This window comes from Onychomys torridus, chromosome 4 (genome assembly GCF_903995425.1).
Source record: "Onychomys torridus chromosome 4, mOncTor1.1, whole genome shotgun sequence".
Taxonomy (NCBI): Eukaryota; Metazoa; Chordata; class Mammalia; order Rodentia; family Cricetidae; genus Onychomys; species Onychomys torridus.
The window spans coordinates 78,413,317-78,432,469 of record NC_050446.1 but is presented as its reverse complement, the minus strand read 5'-3'; the positions used below and the strand labels follow the sequence as shown (position 1 = coordinate 78,432,469).

At 46.7% G+C, this 19,153-nt stretch overlaps 1 protein-coding gene across 1 annotated transcript in view; it reads left to right on the top strand.

The window, feature by feature from the left end:
• Nucleotides 1-1,034: 1,034 nt before the first annotated feature.
• Nat10 (N-acetyltransferase 10) overlaps nucleotides 1,035-19,153 on the top strand; it is a 44,136-nt gene continuing 26,017 nt past the window's right edge. Inside the window, exons 1-8 of the mRNA XM_036185290.1 lie at nucleotides 1,035-1,239; nucleotides 5,357-5,479; nucleotides 5,870-5,961; nucleotides 10,420-10,591; nucleotides 12,003-12,125; nucleotides 14,211-14,272; nucleotides 16,937-17,051; nucleotides 17,150-17,257. Of these exons, the coding sequence (XP_036041183.1) occupies nucleotides 5,372-5,479; nucleotides 5,870-5,961; nucleotides 10,420-10,591; nucleotides 12,003-12,125; nucleotides 14,211-14,272; nucleotides 16,937-17,051; nucleotides 17,150-17,257 (780 nt within the window). The 5' untranslated portion in view covers nucleotides 1,035-1,239; nucleotides 5,357-5,371. The remainder of the gene's footprint in view (nucleotides 1,240-5,356; nucleotides 5,480-5,869; nucleotides 5,962-10,419; nucleotides 10,592-12,002; nucleotides 12,126-14,210; nucleotides 14,273-16,936; nucleotides 17,052-17,149; nucleotides 17,258-19,153) is intronic.

Below are 19,153 nucleotides of genomic sequence, written 5' to 3'. Positions count from 1 at the left end.
TCTATGGCATCTCTCCCTTTTTGTACTCTCACATGGTGGTGTAATAGATTTTGTGATGACTAGGAGTCAAACTCATCATTTTGTCCTCAAAAGTCCTGTGGGCCCCCCCTCCCCCCCATTAAAACTGAAGTCCCATAATCCAGTCTCCGAACACAATTACCTAGCCTAAGATTTACCCAACTTACTGTTTTTAAGTTCAACATTGTCAAGTGTCATTTCAGAATTTTGGGTATTGCTGTGTCCACTCTGATAGGACTTATATGCCCGTTTGTCCGGTACTGGTAGTTTTATTTTCTTATGCTCATTTAGAATTTAAGTATTTAAGCTAGGGCCATTTGGTGACTATCAATAGACTGTTGTCATCGTAAAGTTTTGTTGAATGAATGTATAACTTGATTTTAAAATTAGAAGTGCTTAAATTTGGGGAAGGAATTCAGTTTTGTACACCCTGGTTTATGCTGTCCAAGAGTATGGGGCAATAACATGTCCCGTGCCCAAAAGTCGGAAGTATTTATGAGTAATCCTTGTGGGTGTGGTTGGACTGCAGGGAAGGTAACTCAATAGAGCCCCGATGTTGGGTTTTTGGGGACACTTCACATGACATGGGTCTGAGAAGAATAGCCGCCAGTGGTGGTCGTGGGTACAGTCTGCCTATACCCAGACCCCCCAGACTGCTGCGGGTTGCAGGGTTCGGTGAGATGAAGAAGCTACTGGTCTAGTTTCATGTCATTTAAAAAAGTTGCGGGGGGCGGGGTCGATAAAACTGCACCCACGCTTGGAATATCTGTCTCCTGTACTCGGGCTACAGTGGCTCCTTATTACTGATGCAGCAGATGAATTCGAATACCAGTGCCCAACGCCAGCTGGTGAGCGCCCGGATATCCAAAGGATTTATTTCCGCCCGCCATAACTATCCTGTAAGGTCAGATGCAAATGGTGAACGGCACCTAGTGCGCAGCCGTAGTAGACACCTGGGTTGTAGGCCTTACGTCACTTTGGCGTCATCACCAAGCGCCGAAGCAAGCGAAGGTCCCATTGCGCTAGCGGCCCCGCCCCTCCCTTTGAGTGGTCGCGCACGTGTTGTCGGCAGCCTAAGTGTCCACGCTCCCTGGCGGCTCCTGGCCTGCTCAGCTGGCTGTCGGCGGTTTCTCCGCAAACGCTTAGGTCTCCGGAGCAGCTCGGTGCCCTCACCTACTTCAGTTGTGCGGCTGGCTGGGGTCCGGCGGACTCCGGACGCAGGTACTCTGGAAAGGTTTGGTCGGATGTTGATGTGTGCGGCGGTGTCCATTCCCGGCCTTCGGGGCTGGCTCGAGGACCAAAGCCTCTGTCTGGGCTGGTCCCGAGATCTTCGGACTGCCTCTTCTGGACGCCCAGCAGACAGACTCTCCCGGTCTTGGATACGCAAACACTCTTTGAGCCTGGTTTCTTGAGCGCTTTCGGGGGTGCATGGCTCTTTCCCAGTCGGGGACATCTAACTGGGAGAGTAGAGAGTGGGTGGGTTTCAAAGCCGCTTTCCGAGAAGCTTTCTCCTGGTAGCAGTGGTAGGCTTTGTATTAAGGCGGGTTAATCCCGAATATTCTGCTCCTAATGGACTGCAGCTTGTCCATTATTTTATGCTCTATCCAGTTGAGTCTCATTTAGGACATTTGACATTGCCCCGGGTGATGCTTTGCATAGGCTGTTGATATTTGTACAGGAATGGATACAGCAGCGATTCATCTAGCTCAGTGGCTCTCAACTTTCCTAATGCTGCGATCCTTATGTTGTGTCCCACAACCATAAATTTATTTTCATTGCCAGTTCATAACTGTAATTTTGCTATTGTTATGAATCGTAATGTAAATATCTGATATTTCCGATGTTTAGTTGACACCTGTGAAAAGGTCTTTCTACCTTTTGGGGGTCGCAACCCATAAATTGACAATCGCAGATCTAGCTGGTCCCTGGTGGCCCATGCTTTTAATCCCAGCACTGGACAGGCAAAGGTAAGAGGGAGATCTCTGAGTTGGAGGCCAGCTGTTCTACAGAGTGAGTTCCAGGACAACTAGGGCTACACAATGGAACCCTGTCTCAAACAAACAAACAACAAACAAACCAATTTCTAATAGTGTAATAGTGATTTTTTTTTTTTTTTTTTTTTTTAAGACAGGGTTTCCCTGTGTAGCTTTGCGCCTTTCCTGGAATTCACATGGTAGCCCAGGCTGGCCTGGAACTCACAGAGATCCACCTGGCTCTGCCTCCCGAGTGCTGGGATTACAGACGTGCGCCACCACCGTCCGGCTCGTACTTTTAGATCTAATTTTGTCTGTAGTTCTGCCTCATTTCTTTTCAAAAATACTCTTAGAATTAAAGTTTGTAGTTAAGAGCTTTACCTGGTAATGGTAAACTCTTGATAAAGGACTCTCCTACATGCAAACGATAGGATCTAAAAATTAGGCACCCATTCATTTTTTGTGGGTCTCTACCGTGTCATAGAGCTTACAAATTGAACTGATACACAAAGGAAGGGGTTCAGGAGGAGTTGGGGGGAACAGTGTGAAGCCCTACTGTTTTGGGATACTTACTTTCCCACAGTGAGGCAAATTCTGTCCCACTGTACACTCATGGCCCACATGGCACTTTCTGAAGTCACCTGTACAGAGTCTTTAGGGTGACTTCTCATCCAAGGAAACACATTGTATCATAGAAACGTGTTTGTTTTCTCTCATTTTATGAATAATGTGAATTTTAATTTTATTATAATGTGTGTGTGTGTGTTGTGATGCATGTCATGGAGTGCTTGTGGAGGTTAGAGAACAATTTTTTTTAGTGATTTATTTTTATTTCATGTGCATTGATATCTTTTAGAACAATTTTTTTAGTGATTTATTTTTATTTCATGTGCATTGATATCTTTCCCACTCATGTGTCTGTGTGGGGGTGTCATATATTCTGGAGTTACAGACAGTTGTGAGCTGTCGTGTGGGAGCTGGGAATTGAACCTGGGTTTTCTGGACGAGCAGCCAGTGCTCTTAACCACTGAGCCATCTCTCCAGCCCCCAGAGAACAACTTTTAGGAGTTGGTTCTCTTCCCCTTTTTTGCAGGGGAGGAGGGTTGGTTTTTCGAGACAGGGTTTTTCTGTGTAGCCCAGGCTGGCCTCAAACTCACAGAGATCTGCCTGTCTCTGCCTCCCAAGTGCTGGGATTAAAGATGTGTGCCACCACCACCCAGCAGTTCTTTCCTTTTACCTTGAGGGTTCTGGGGATCAAATTCAGGTCATCAGGTTTGGCAACAATGCTGGGCCATTTTACCACACACGTGAGTATCTTTTTTTTGTTTTTGTTTTGTTTTGTTTTTTTCAGGGGAAACGTGAATTTTTAGTTTTCATCAGGTGCTACTTATAGGCCCACAGTCATCCACTGTTTTTACCAGGCTGCTGGGGAGAGGAGAGGGCCCATTCTGTCAGCCTGAGTCACCACCACGTTTTTCTTGGCTTCTATGCCAGTCCGATTGAAAATGACGATCTTCAGTGTTTCCAGAGTTCAATCTGTATGATTAAACCTTGCCATTAGTTTAGCTCCTTGGAATAACAAAATGTTGGGGACAACTACAGTGACAAATCTGGTAGAAAGGCATATGTAATGGCTAATCTTGGTTGTCAACTTGACCACATCTGGAATCAACGCTTTTTTTTTAAATCCCAACCAAAGTTTCCCTTCCTGCCCCCAGCCCTATCCACTCCTCCTCCACTGTTTCTCTTCAGATACAGACAGCCTCCCATGGATGTCAACCAGCCATGGTATATCAGGTTGCAGTGAGACTGGATGAGGTAATCCGGGAGGAGGAAGAGGTTGCCAAAGCAGGCAACAGAGTCAGAGACAGCCCCTGCTCCCATTGTTAGGAGCCCCACAAGAAGACCAAGATACACAAGTGTAACATATATGCAGAGGGCTTTAGTCAGTCCCATGCAGGCTCCTTGGTTGTTAGTTCAGTCTCTGTGAGCCCAGTTTAGTTGGTTCTGTGGGTTTTCTTGTGATGTCCTTGTCCCCACTGGCTCCTACAACCATTTTCCCCCTCTTCTACATGATTCCTTGAGCTCTCCCTAGTGTTGGGCTGTGAGTTTCTGTACCTGTTTCCATCAGTTGCTGGATAAAGCCTCTCTGATGACAGTTTGGCTAGGCACGAATCAGACCACACATGTGAATTTTAAAGAAACCAAATCATAAAAGACAAAATGTTAAAATAAAAAATCACTATTTAGCGCCGGGCGGTGGTGGCGCACGCCTGTAATCCCAGCACTCGGGAGGCAGAGACAGGTGGATCTCTGTGAATTCGAGGCCAGCCTGGTCTACAGAGCTAGTCCAGGACAGGCTCCAAAGCTACAGAGAAACCCTGTCTCGAAAAACCAAAAAAAAAAAAAAAAAAAAAAAAAAATCACTGTTTAGAAATTGCATTTTGGGCTTTTCCCTCATCTAGTTTTTCTTCCCTCTGTGTGTTATGTATGTGTATCAAATGGTATTTATAGTGTTGGGAATGCTGCTCAGATAGTAGAATGCTTGCTTGCTTAGCATGAATAAGGCCCTGGGTTTGATTCTCAGCATAGCATAACATCTTGTGTGGTGATGTATGTCTGTGCTTTGAGCTGTTGCTTGTAATCCTAGTACTTGGAAAGTGGAGACAGGAAGATTGGAATTTAGGTTTATCTTGGGCTATAGTGAATGTAAGGTCAGCCTGGGAAGCATCACATTGTTAAAAAACAAAACCCAGTAGAATAAAAGAGTATCTCATACTTTATCTTGCTATTCTTTTGGGTCTATAGAGATACTATTTTATACTTTAATAATTCTTGGTTTTATTTATTTTAAACACATGTCCTGATTCTCTCTCTTTTTCTTTGTGTTTTTGAGACAGGGTCTCTCTATGTATCCCTGGCTGTTGTGGACCTCACTATGTAAACAAGGCTGGCCTCCAGCTCACAGTTCAGCCTGCTTCTGCCTTTTCTAATTTTTCTTAAACTCCTTAGTGATATAAAATCCACTTCTCTGCTGACTTCCTATGCTTAAGAACACCTTGTCTCGCCGGGTGGTGGTGACGCACGCCTTTAATCCCAGCACTCGGGAGGCAGAGGCAGGCGGATCTCTGTGAGTTCAAGGCCAGCCTGGTCTACAGAGCGAGATCCAGGAAAAGGTGCAAAGCTACACAGAGAAACCCTGTCTCGAAAAACAAAAAACAACAACAAAAGACCACCATGTCTCTCAAGCCTTAGTTTCTTGATTATAAAACTGAGGCCTGTGGGGCTGTTTGAAGATTAAGATTGTAATTAAGATTACAGCTGTGGTATTCAGGTCATCTGTATCTCCTCTCTTTCTGTTTTAGTGACAGTCTTTCACCATGCACCGGAAGAAGGTGGATAACCGAATTCGGATTCTCATTGAGAATGGCGTGGCTGAGCGGCAGAGGTCTCTTTTTGTTGTAGTTGGGGATCGAGGAAAAGATCAGGTAAGACCTGGTAAATGCTTTGTGTCCTGTCCCAAAGTTGGCAGGTTACCTAGGCCATTTGAGGTTTCAGCTTACGGTGGCATTAGGACCCCATGGCTGGTAAAGTGTCTGGTGGGAACATTCATTCAGTACCTGGAAATGGTAATGTTTTTTATATTTAGATTTATGAGCAGATGAACTAACATCTTTAGAATGTTGAAATGATGGAGTGACCTTAAGGTTAAACATATGTGACCTAGTTTCTGGTTCCTATCTGGTTATTTCTTGTCTTGTGACCTTGGGTGCTTTCCTAGGCAGGTTAGTTTCTAATAGTTTCAAATGAGGTCTTGGGCCTGGTGGTCTCTATGGTGTCTTTGACACTAAGTTTCTGTAATTTTTTTTTCTTGGCAGGTGGTTATTCTTCATCATATGTTGTCCAAAGCAACCGTGAAGGCTCGGCCCTCAGTCCTGTGGTGTTATAAGAAAGAGCTGGGGTTTAGCAGGTAAGCTTGGCCCTTGGATATCACATCCACCTTTCAATTCCTGCTTCCTAGTTAAATGCCAGGAGAAACTCAATGACAATGTTTGAGGATTACTTCTATTGCTCAGGCGAATATTTGCCCTTCAAACAGAAGCCTTTGTGCTTCCTCACCACCCCTTCCTGTCTGGCTTCTGCATCAAGGTCATGGTAGCACTGTGCTCATAGATATTCCTAGAGATTTGATGCCTAAGGTCTCAATGCTTCTGCCTTTCTCCTCTTCAGAGAACTTCTGAGACCAATTCACTGTTCATTAGACACTTGATTATTTTTTCCACCCCCACCCTCTTTTTTTTTTTTTTTTTTGGTGCTGGGTATGGACCACAGGACTTCATGCATGCTCGATGAGTGCTTTACCGCAGAGTTAAATATCTAGACTCCTCTGATTTTCTGAAGCTGTAATGGTGGTAGTGTCGGAGAGGTCATTCATTGGTTAAGAGTACTGGCTTAGTTTACATCCCAGCAGCCATACCACAAGCCAGGCTTTCTGCAGATGCCTACAGTTCCAGCTCCAAGGAGTCCAGTGCTCTGAGCTCCATCCATGCATACCTGTGTGCATGTACTCACACAGGCACAAGTATAGATACACATATTGTTGGTTGTTTTTGCTCTTTGGGGCGCCCACCACCCAGCTCTCAAATAAGTCACAAACGGAGGCTTATTCTTAATTATAAATGCCTGGCCTTAGCTTGGCTTGTTTCTTTTCAGTTTTTCTTAAATTAACCTTTTGCTTCTGGGCTTTTTTTTTTTTTTTTTTTTGGCTTTTTGAGACAGGATTTTTCTGTAGCTTTGGAGCCTGTCCTGGACTAGCTCTGTAGACCAGGCTGGCCTCGAATTCACAGAGATCCACCTGTCTCTGCCTCCCAAGTGCTGGGATTAAAGGTGTGCACTACCACTGCCCAGCGCTTCTGGGCTTTTACCTTTCTCTATTTCTGTAGACCTTTCTTTCTTACTCTGTTGCTAGTTGTATAGCTGGTGGATGCCCTGATGTCCTCCTCCTCCCTCCTGATGTTCTTTCCTTGATCTTCCTTCGGGTCTTCTTCTATCTATTCTCTCTGCTGCCAGCCCCACCTATCCTTTCTTCTGCCTTGCTGTTGGCATTCAGTCCTTTATTAGACCATCAGATGTTTTAGACAGGCAAAGCAATACAGCTTCACAGAGTTAAACAAGGCAACATAAACAAAAGTAACACGCCTTAAAATAATTTCTCAACACACACACACACACACACACACACACACACACACACATACAAATCTTTAAAGAAGACTTGTAGGAGATCTTCAAAGCAAACACATGTGTGGATATCTTGGGACTGCTTAAAAATAGAAAGGATGATTCAGGACCTAAGGAGTTAAATTTTCAGTTCGGCTTTGGGGTAAGTAATCCGGAGCCAGAGTGCATCTGTTTCTTGTCCTGATCATCTCTCATCTCTGTAAATGTGTTCTGTACTTCCTCTTGGTAAACTAGGTGTGTGTGTGTGTGTGTGTGTGTGTGTGTGTGTGTGTGTGTGTGCGCGTGCGTTTCTTTTTCTGTCTTCCTGACAGAAACTTACATTGAGTTTATGTCTAAGGCCAACTGTATGGAAGTCAGGCTTTCTCCCCAAATTCTCGTCAAAAGATGCTTCCAAATGGGGCATCACATAGTAATGTGGTTAGTCATGTGGTAGAAACCTAGCAGTCCTCCTCTGAGGGAGTTTGAGATATAATGGGCAATACACTTTGGCAGATAACCCACTCTGTGCTCCCCTGAGGTACCTTTCCTGGCTCCCCTGTATTTACTCAGCCTACCCCCTGAGGTGGTCTCTTTCCCCACCCTAGCTACCTAGTATATGTGATTCTCTTGATGGGCCTCGTTTGGCTTGTTAGCCCCACATGTGCTCAGCCCTGTTCACTCTCAGGCCCCAGCTCTGTCCTGCCTTCCCACACTGCAGCTAGCCTCTCTGATGGCTCCTAGGCTGTGGCTGTTTCCATCCCTGACATCAGCTGCTGAGATCCCTTGTTCCCTGTCTGCGTCCTCCTTGAAGCCTTCTCCAGCTCTTCTTGTTTGGTTTTCCAAGACAGGGTTTCTCTGTGTAGCTTTGGAGGCTGTCCTGGAACTCACTCTGTAGCCCAGGCTGGCCTTGAACTCACAGATCCACCTGCCTCTGCCTCCCGAGTGCTGGGATTAAAGGCGTGCGCCACCACCGCCCGGCCTTCTCCAGCTCTTCTTAATCAGACTTCCCTTTGTGGTCTGCAGTGTGAATTGATGACTTTCCCCCCTGTCTAGGTGATAAACTTGTTTTGTTAGATGTTTTCTCTCTTTATCTTTCTGTTTTCTCGTTTAAAATTGTATTTTGTGTTGAGTGTGTGTGGTGAGGGGAGAGAGAGGGTGTGTGGGCATCAGTGCCACAGCTTTCATGTGGAAGTCAGATGACATCCTTTGGGAGTTAGTTATCTCCTTCACTGTAGAGTCTTTTAAACCCCTCCACATGAGCAGCAGCTGCTCTTGAGCGGCAAGCCTTCTCTGAGGCCCTTCCATGCATTTTTAAAAGATTGATAAGATTTTAACTTTGCTCTGTCTCTTTTTTTTCCCCCCTTTTTGAACAGGGTTTCCCTGTGTAGCCCTGGCTAACCTGGAACTCACTCTGTGAGTTCAAGGCCAGCTTGATCTACAGAGATCCACCTGCCTTGCATGTGCTGGGATTAAAGGCGTGCTTCACCACTGCCTGACTCTCTGGTTTGTTGTTGTTGTTGTTTGTTTGGTAAATAAGAGATTGGAATCAGACAGCTCTTGGTATTCTGGGCCGATTTTCTTTTCAAATTTAACTGGCCACAGTCTTCGTGGCAGTGGCTCTTGTGTGTAGCAGCAGCACTCAGGAGGTTAGGATGGGAGGGAGGATTACCAAGAGTTCAGGTGCTACAGAGCTGAGACACCGTCTCAGGAAGTGAAGGAGGGTGGGGAATCTGTCCGCACCTCTTGTAGCTCTTCTAGCCTACCCCCAGGCTTGACTTTCACATCACCTTGAAAGAGAACTGCTTAGGGAAGGAGCCGGAAGCACCAGTGGTGATCACCTTGTCCATGGGCCTCAGTTCACGTGGCAAGTAAAGGCCCACAAGGGAACACCTTAGTTCTAGCTAGTAAGTTTAAAAACAGTGTTCAGCTTTCTTCAGCTAGGGCTGAGGGAATAGTTCAGTTGGTAAAGGGTTTGCCTTGCAAACATGAGGACCTGAGTTTGATTCCACTGAACCCATTTACAATATAAAAAAGCTAGCACCAGGCAGTGGTGGCGTGCTTGGGAGGCCAGCCTGGTCTGCAGAGTGAGCTCCAGGACAGGCTCCAAAGCTACACAGAGAAACTCTGTCTGGAAAAACCAAAAAAAAAAAAAAATAAAAAAAAAAATGTCAGGCTTAGTGGTATATACTTGTAATCCCTGGGCTGAGGAAGGTAGACACAGGTAGATCTCTGGTGCTGGTTGGCCAGCCTAGCTTACTAGATTAGTTCAGTGAGAGAAGCTATATAAGATTGTCAGCTAGAGGCCACCACCATTCTGAAAGTCTCTTGGGTTGTCTTATAAAGGGCTAATGGGGGCTAGAGAGCGATGGTTCAGTGGCTGAAAGAACCACAATTTCCAGCACACCCAGGCACTGCACGTACCTGGTGCATAGATATACAAGCAGGCAAAATGCCCATCCACATAAAAATAAATCTTGAGAAATTTAAATGAAGGACAGGTAATTTCTCAGGGATATCTAGGTCCTGTCTCAATCCTTCTACCATTTCCTTAGAGAAACACTATCCTTGAGACGTGACCCACACTGTGGACAAAGAAGTGAAGGATTTGTCTAGGAAACATGAGTGTTGTAACCTGCTAGCTTCCTGTCTTTCCCAGGCCCTATGGGGAGCAGCACAGTTAGTGGAAGGAAACATTGGTTTCAGACTTAAGGTAATGAGGCATCTAGCTTTGGTTTTAAGCTTCAGTGGTGGCCAAATATTAGACCTTGCTGGTTCTGTCCTATGTTTTATAGCAAATAGTGGAGTAGTTCACACATACTCCAAAGTGTGTGTTCACGTGTGTGTGTGTGTGTGTGTGTGTGTGTGTGTGTGTGTGTGTGTGTGTTATGCATGTCACTGTGTGTATGTGGAGGTCAAAGGACAACTTAGTTGAGTTGGTTCCCTACCTTTACCTGGGTTGTCGGGACTGGACTCAGGTGGTTAGGCTTGTTTGGCAATCGCCCACTGAGCTATCTTGGCAGCTTGCAAAGTCTGTCTTAACCACATCCTAGTGAACCTCCACTTGCCTTCCCCTTAAAGTGAAGGAGGCAGGCACTGCCCTGCCCACCGCTTCTCATTTTCACAAGCCCTGCAGGGCTGAGGATCACTGAGCCTCTCTCGCCTTTTTTGCCCCTGGTTCATTGCCTTTTTTGGGGTGGTGGTATTCCAGTCACCGGAAGAAGAGAATGCGGCAGCTACAGAAGAAAATCAAGAGCGGGACCTTGAACATAAAGCAAGATGACCCCTTTGAGCTCTTCGTAGCAGCCACCAACATTCGCTATTGCTACTACAATGAAACTCACAAGATCCTGGGGAATACCTTCGGCATGTGTGTCCTCCAGGTGGGTGGCTTCTTCCAGCCTGGCACTTCAGAGCATGAGGCAGGGGGCTTAGGCTGCTTGCTTCCCCACTGAGAACAGGGGCACAGTAAGGAGAGAAGGTTCATACCTAAGCATTATTTCCGGAAGACTTGGCCACTTGTAAAAGGAAACTGGGTTCCTTGCCCTATATAAAAAGAATTTTCATCCGGGCAGTGGTGGCGCACACCTTTAACCCCAGCACTAGGGAGGCAGAGCCAGGCAGATCTCAGGGAGTAGTGAGGCCAGCCTGGGCTACAGAGTGAGATCCAGGACAGGCACCAAAGCTGCACAGAGAAAGCCTGTCTTGGAAAACCAACCAACCAAACGAAAAGAATTTTCCACAACTGAGCGGAGGCGGCAGCAGGAGAGCACTGCATCATCTGAGGTGCTCCCTGCCCATCATGGCTGGTCAGTAAGGTCTGGGCCAGTGGTGCACACTGAGGCAGGAGAACTGTGAGTTTGAGACCAGCTGGCCTTCATCATGGGGTCCTGTCTCCTGAAAGGTAACCAGCAGCAGTCCACAAGCAGCGTGGACTTGGAGTTCCTAGGATCCAGGTCCTTGTGGAACTGAGACCCTAGCCTGGTCCCGGATACACAGCCTTGGACCTGCTTATCACTCACACCTGCTTCTGAGTTGCCGAAGCCCACTCTCTACCCCCATTCTGGCCCTTAGGAACCACATCCTTCCCCTTGGCACAGCTTGTGAGGCTCTCCAGACAAGTTAATCCAACATGTTTCTTCATTCAGGTGGTTGCTATATGGTATTTGAGTTTATTTGATATCTGTGATACACCTTTTAGGCCCCACCCCACGACAAAATGTCTGCACAAATCCTTGCATTTATTTACATAAGTACTATGGCCATAATTATGTAAATTTGAAAACAGCTCACAAAATGTAAGTTAAAAATGAGAATGGGAGCTCAAGTTCTTAGGGATTTTTCTTCTGCATCTCTAGTGAGTTGTCTCTAGCAAGGCTGGCTTCCAGCCCACCTGGGGAGCCCGAGGGTGTTCCCACCTCTGGTTTTTCTCTGCACCAGCCATTACCAGGCACCACAATACTCATTCCTTTGGGCAGTAGTGCCCCCGTGTGGTGTAGTTTAGTTTTGTCAGCTTGTCTAGAAAGAGGCTTCTGAAATTAGATGAGAATCAGTGAAATTTGATAGACTTGCTTCCAAATAGTTTATTAGAGTCTAATACCCAATCCTCCTGAACTCCAAGGATGGGCTGTCTCCCGTGGGACCCTTTGTTCGCTGGTGGGAAGGTGTGAGAGGTGAGGTTTTGGGCTTGGGCTCTGCAGCCCTCGTTGCTATCCCGCAGTCCCTTAGCTAGGCAGTCAAAGGGAAGTGCTGTTTGTACCATTGGCCCTTCCTTAGGTCTCTGGTTCCTTCTAGGATTTTGAAGCATTAACTCCGAACTTGCTGGCCAGAACTGTGGAAACAGTGGAAGGGGGTGGCCTGGTGGTCCTCCTCTTACGGACCATGAACTCACTAAAGCAGCTGTACACGATGACCATGGTAAGAGTACTCCCGGACTTAGTCCCGACAGCGCTGCCTTTGCTGTGGTGTGCGGGCACCTTGAGTGAGTGCTCTGCCCAGCAGCATGCCAGCTACATCACCCTCACTGCAGAGAACCTTCTGCTCATGTGATGAGTCTCTGAAGGTCACGGTTCTTTTCAGACAGGTACAGTTCCACACTGGTGAGATTGAGACACAGTGCAGCTTTTTGTTTGTTTTTGATTTGTGATACAGGGTCTCACTTTACAGCCAGGACTGGTCTTGAACCCTCGATCCTCTTGCCCCAGCCCCGCCTAGTGCTGGAATTGTAGGTGTATACTACCATGGGCCTGGGCCTAAATTTGTGTCTCGTATAGAGGGACTATATGCAGATTTCCTCACTGGCACTCTTTGAGGGAAAACATAGTTGCTAGTCCTGCTTCAGTCTGGCAAGAGTTTAAACTGTGGGCAGAGGTCGTGCCCCTCCCAAAGGAGACGACGACGAGGACATGGTAAGAATGGGGTTTTCTTGCCAGGTCACTGCCCTGAGAGCCAAATTTAAAGTTATCCCCAGGGGCTCAGGGATGGTGCTACAATTAGCCCTGGCATCCGATGAGCCATTTTCTGGTGATGTAGATTTCCTGCAGATTTTGAGGCTGTGAGAATGATGGGATTATAGGTGTGGGCCACTGTGACAGGCCAGCATAGCCTTTTTAGACTAGGCTGTTCCATCTGTCACTCCTTTATCTGCATTGTTGTCTTATTGCTGTGAGGAGATGCCATGACCAAGGCAACCCTTATAAAAGAAAGAATTTAACTGGGGGGCTCGCTCACAGTTTCAGAGGTTAGTCCAATAACATGGCGGAAAGCGTGATAGCATGGCAGCATGGCTGTGTGCATGGTTCTGGAGAAGTAGCTGGGAGCTGTAAGCATCTTGATCCGTAACCAGAGAAAGAGAGAAGCTGGGCCTGGTGTGGCCTTGTGAAACCACAAAGCCTAAGGATGTGCTTCCTCCAACAAGACCACACTTCCTAATCCTTCTCAAATAGTGCCACTGCCTGATAACTAATATCCTAGTCAGGGTTATTATTGCTGTGGTGAAACACCATGACCAAAAGCAAGTCGGGGAGAAAAGGGTTGATTTGGTTTACACTTCATATCCCTGTTCATCGAAGGAAGTCATATCAGGAACTCAATATAGGGCAGGAGCTGATACAGAGGCTATGGAGGAGTGCTGCTTACTGGCTTGTTCCACATGGCTTGTTCGGCCTGCTTTCTTATAGAACCCAGGACCACCATCCCAGGGGTGACTCCACCCACAATGGGTTGAGCTCTCCCACAAATGCCCTACAGGCTTGCCTACAGCCCCATCTTATCGAGGCATTTTTTCAGCTGAGGCTTTCACCTCTGAATATTCTAGCTTGTGTCAAGTTGACCTAAAAGCAGCCAGGACAACTGAGCTTTCAGATATATTGGCCTCTGGGGCTGTTCTTACTCAACCCGGCACAGTGTGTTTCTTCAAAGCACGGGTCAGCTCCCTATTGTTGCCTCTGTTAGTTGGGGGCCTGGGGAGAGCAGGGGCTCGGTTGTGTTCACCTGGCGTGTATGAGGCACTCATTAGACATGTGAGTGAATGAATGGATGACTTTGTGCCCACATTGGTTTATTTATTCACCCCATCTCTTGGACTTGCTGCTTGCTCATCCATTCTTCTCATCTCTGAAAGACCTTCCCTGACCACCTTAAGTGAGTACGTCTCCTCATTTGCTCTCTTCACACTCTGTTTCATTTGTAACACTTCTTTGTCTTTAGCTGTCAGGTCATATGCTCCATGAGAACAGAATTCTTGTTTACGGTGCACATGTTGTGTATGTGGCACACTAGTTGACATGTGCATTTAGCTGAGTTGTGGTGCCGGATGAACTGTGGAAAAGATCAGTGATAGGTGAGGGCAGTGAATGGGACAGCAACCTTGCATGTGGTGTCTGATGCAGCATGGAGGGAGGAGTTGGTCTCATTCCTCACAGATTTGCTGATGTTGCCTAAAGTAGTGTTTCATGTTGCTTTTAGAAGATTTTGTCAATGGATGTTCTCTTGCTTTCTTAGGATGTGCATTCCAGGTACAGGACGGAGGCCCATCAGGACGTGGTGGGAAGATTTAATGAGAGGTAGGTCTACAGGTCAGTTCCTATAGTTGCTGGGAACAGAATGGGAGAAGAAATGTTTCTATCTTGGACCCAACGAGTTTGCTCTTGTATCAGAGGGGTACAGGCTTTCAGAACCAAGTGAGGCTTGTTTTGTTTTGAGATAGGTTTTCACTGTGTCGCTTTGACTAGCCTCAAACTTAAAACTCACCTGCCTCAGCTTCCCAAGTGCTAGAATTACAAGTGTTCATCCAGTGAGCACTGAGATTCTGCTCGCAGCTATTCCCGTGAAGCAGCTGACAAAACGAAAGAGCTGGGACTGGACTTAACCTTGCTGCTGATCTGACCAGCTCAGGGGCTCTCTCTTCTTTGGCTCTAAGCTTATTTTTCTGTCCAAGGGCTGGTTTATCTGGAGCAGTACTTCCAGCCCTCCTAATGCTGTGACCCTTTAGTAAATTAAAAATTATTTCTGTTACGACATAACTGTAATTTTGTGATTGTTATGAATCATAATGTAAATATCTGGCATTTGCAGTGGTCTTAGGCAACTCCTATGAAAGGGTCATTAGATTTCCAAGAGGGTCATGACCCACTGGTTGAGAGCTGCTGATCTAGATCACTTTCCCAGAAGGCATCTCAGAGAGCATTAGTTCATTTTTTTTTTTTTTTTTTTTTTTTTTTTGAGGCAGGGTTTCTCTGTGTAGTCTTGGCTGTCCTGGAACTCGGGCTATAGACCTAGGCTGGCCTCGAACTCCCCGAGATCCGCTTGCCTCTGCTGGGACTAAAGGTGTGCACCACCACTGCCCAGCTAGAACACTAGTCTTTTAAGAGGGACTTTATGGTATGAGAGTTTTCTGGCCGGTTAAGTGTGGGAACCGTTGTTAATATTTCCTTTGTGAATACTGACTGAGTTTGTTGGAGCCTCTGAAATGTTTTGCAGCAACTCGAACAGTTCACAACGTGTGGGTCTCGACCCCCACAGGAGTCACATATCAGATATCTACATTATGATTCATAACAGCAGCAAAATCACAGATATGAAGTAGCAAAGAAAATAACTTTCTGGTTGGGGATCCCCACAGCATGAGGACCTGTATGAAAGGGCCACAGCATCAGGAAGGTTGAGAACCACTGCTTTAAGCTTTGGTCTAGACTAGTAGTTTTCTAACTGGAGGTGACTTTGCCCTCTAGGGACATTTGACAAAACAGGAGACCTTTGAGCATCATATCCTGACTCTGGGGATGGTGGGGTGGGGGTGCCATTGGCACTGAGTGTGTAGAAGCTAGGATTGGTGCTGAGAACCCCCAGTGAACAAAACAGCCGCTGTGGAAGAGAACCGTCAGCTCCCAGATGGCAGCTCTGCTGAGGCCAAGAAACCCTCCTGGCCTCAGTGAGCTCAGGAGTCTTTCTGACTTGAGCTGAGTGTGGTGTGGGCAGGACGAGGGGCAACTGTGTGCTGGTGACTAGTGTAGACACCTGTGAACAGAGAGCTAAACCTCTTTAAAAAAAATTATTTTGTGTTCAAGTGCCCACAGTACCAGAGGGAGGTAATGAGCTCCTGAACTGGCGTCATAGGTGGTTGTGAGCAACCCAACGAAGGTGTTGGGAAACCCACCTTGGTCCTCTAGAAGGGTAGTAGGTGCTCTTAACTGCAGGTTGTCTTTCTAGCCCCCCCCCCTTTAAGATTTATTTTATTTGCTTAGATGTTTTGTTTGCATGTATATCTGTGTAGCGCATGTGACTGGTGTGTCTGGTGCCAGTGGAGGTCAGGAAAGGGTATTGGATTCCTTTGAATTGGATTCTGAAGAGTTGTGAGTGGCCATGTAAAGTGCTGGATATCAAACCTGAGACTTTGCAAGAACAAGTGCTCTGAACCACTTAAGAGGCTCTTAAAAGCCGCTGTCTTAGCCATTGTTCTATTGCTGTGAAGAGACACCGTGACCAAGGAACTCTTAGGAAAGGAAGCCTTTAACTGGAGGCTTCATTACAGTTTCCGAGCCTAGTCCAATATCATCATGGCAGACAGCATGGCAGGATCATGGCAGCATTCCTGGCCCCGGAGCAGTAGCTGAAAGCTACATCCTGATCTGCAGGCAAAGAGAGGGAGCATTGGCCTGGCATGGGCTTTTGAAACCTCAGCCCACCGCCCATGGCATACTTACTCCAGAAAGGCCGCACCTCCTAATCCTTCTAATCCTTCCCAACTAGTGCTGCTCTCTGTTGACTGCATTCAGTGAGCCTCTGGGGGCCATTCTTATGCAGACCACCACACATGCATGGAAAGTGAAGAGGGCTTTTTCCCCTCCTCTTTTGCTCTTTCTTCCTGTAACAAGAGGTAGCTTCAGGTTTGTGTTTCTCTGGTGTGTGTGGCTGGTGACCATATGTAGCTTGGATCTGGAGTACGAGCTACCTTATTGCTAAGGAGCTTTGGATGTGGGAGTGAGCTAAGGAGCTTTGGATGTGGGAGTGAGCCAAATGATCCAGGAACAGTGGTGCTTGCTGACAGTGGACCTCCCGGCTAGGGTCTTAGGTTCTCCTGTATTAATACACTCAGGTGACTTGCAGAGGTGGCTGAAGGCGTCTCGTTGCTCTCCACCTGGGTTCTGACTGTGTTTCCTGAAGAAACCTTCTGAGTTCTTGCTTAGATATTGCTTGCCCTCACTGCAGCAGCTCTGTCTGTCCCTCAGGTTTATTCTCTCCCTGGCCTCTTGTAAGAAATGTCTGGTCATTGATGACCAGCTCAACATCCTGCCCATCTCCTCCCACGTGGCCAGCATTGAGGCCTTACCTCCTCAGGCCCCGGTGAGTCTGGGTGACGGGGACTGGAGTCTGGTGGGTGCCAGGTATCATTTCCATGTGAACTCCTAGGCCAAGGCAAACTGCTTTCTCTTCTCTGATAGGATGAGAATCTCAGTCCTGCTGCTCTGGAGCTGCAGGAGTTGAAAGAGAGTTTGCAGGACACTCAGCCTGTGGGTGTTTTGGTGGACTGCTGCAAAACCCTAGACCAGGTACGTATTCGGTCGGTCGGGGCTTCCCCACCCTGGCAGACAGACAGCACCAGGTAAGACAGCAAGAAGAAAGCAGCAGGAACGAGGTTAGGACATGTCAGCCCTGCAGCATCAGGGCTGTCCTGTGTTGTCTCGGGTCACAGAAAGGCAGTCAGTGAGCTGTGCTGAGGAGATGGGTTGTATTTGAAGAGGAATTGTCTTTTCCATAGAGGATGATATAGTTCTGTGTTCTTTAATTTCAGTTAAGTTTGATGATACAAAGGGTTTTTGCTTTTTTTTTGTTTTTGTTTTTTCAAGACAGGGTTTCTCAGTGTAGCCCTGACTGTCCTGGAACTTGCTCTATAGAAGAGGCCCACCTCTGCCTCCTGAGTCCTGGGATTAAAGGCTTGTGCCACCTGGCTGGTACAGAGCTTTTGCTGATGACTTCTGTAAAGGAGTTGGGAATGGGGGTGCTTCTAAAGCCCCATCTACTATGAATCCTCTCTGGGATTGTATTATATATATGCTAATAGGAGTTTGAATGGAAATACCAAGGTGTGTTTCTGTGCTAGCTGATGTGATTGGCTAGTCTTATTCAGTGGCTTCTGGGCCATGATGATTTGCTAGTTAGCACTGCCAAAGGCCTTCAAGCTGCTATATGTTTGAGTTCAGCCCAGCCTTGCTGAAGCTGGAGGCAGGAGGCTTAGAAGTTCAAGGTCATGCTAGGCTATAGTGAGTTCCAGGCCAGCTTAGGATACATGAGATCCTGTCTTTAGAAAAAATGAGAAGCCATCTAAAACAAAACCAATTAGTAAAGCATGAAAGCATACATGTTAACGAAATAGACAGGGGCGTCTGTGTTGATTCCAGCTGTTTGGCTATTATAAACAGTAGTGCCAGGTGTGATGGTGTGTGCCTGTGTTCTGAGTACTTGTCTAATACTGACAGAAGGATAGTTGTTTCTGAGGCCAACCTGGGCTACATAGAGCAAGCCACCGTCTCAGAAAAGAATTACTGTTAGGACATTCTCCCAGATAGATCTGTGGCCATTATAGATCCAGGAGCTGCTGGGTCGGAGATTGTGGGCATTGAAATGAGTGTGCCATCAGTTGGTAGTGCTGCTGACTGCAGGAGAATGCCTTCCTCCAGGTTTCTCTACAGTTGTAGTTGAGTCTACACTAATCAGATGTGGGAATCATTGTTTGAATTGGCATTATCACGAGAGAGGCAGGCCAGTGATTATTGGTTATTTCTGTTTTGGTTTCCCTTTTGGTTATCATGTCTGCTTATGTCTGTATTACTTATTTATTTGTCTTTTTCATTAGAATTTTCATTTGCCTTTAATTTTAAATAAATATTTTAGGATACGTTTTAGTCTAGTTATTTGTAATTAACATTTAGAACTTCACTTCCCTAAAATTTAAAAAGTAAAATATAAGCTGGGTGGTTGTGGTGCACGCCTTTAATCCCAGCACTCGGAGGCAGAGGCTGGCAGATCTCTGTGAGTTCAAGACCAGCCTGGGCTACAGAGTGAGTTCAAGGACAGACAGCCTGGGCTACAGAGTGAGTTCCAGGAAAGGCTCCAAAGCTATACAGGGAAACCCTGTCTCAGAACAAAAAACAACAACAAAAGGTAAAATATAGTTCAGTAAAGGCCAAGTGAGGCCAATATGAAGTTCACCTCGTTGAGCCTGGTGTCCTAAGCCCTTCCCCATGTGTACTGTGCCTTCAGCTTAGTGCCATGGCCTTAAGAGCAAGACTTGCTCCTCAGGACTAGCCAGGCATGGCCTCCTTCCCAGTCTTAGATCTCAGCGGGGATCCAGATTTAGCCTGAGTAGTAGTGTGGCTCCCAGTTAGTCCTTGTTCCCTCTGGTGCCAGGTGCTCAGCTGGGGGCTAGGCTCGGAAGTGAATGAGGG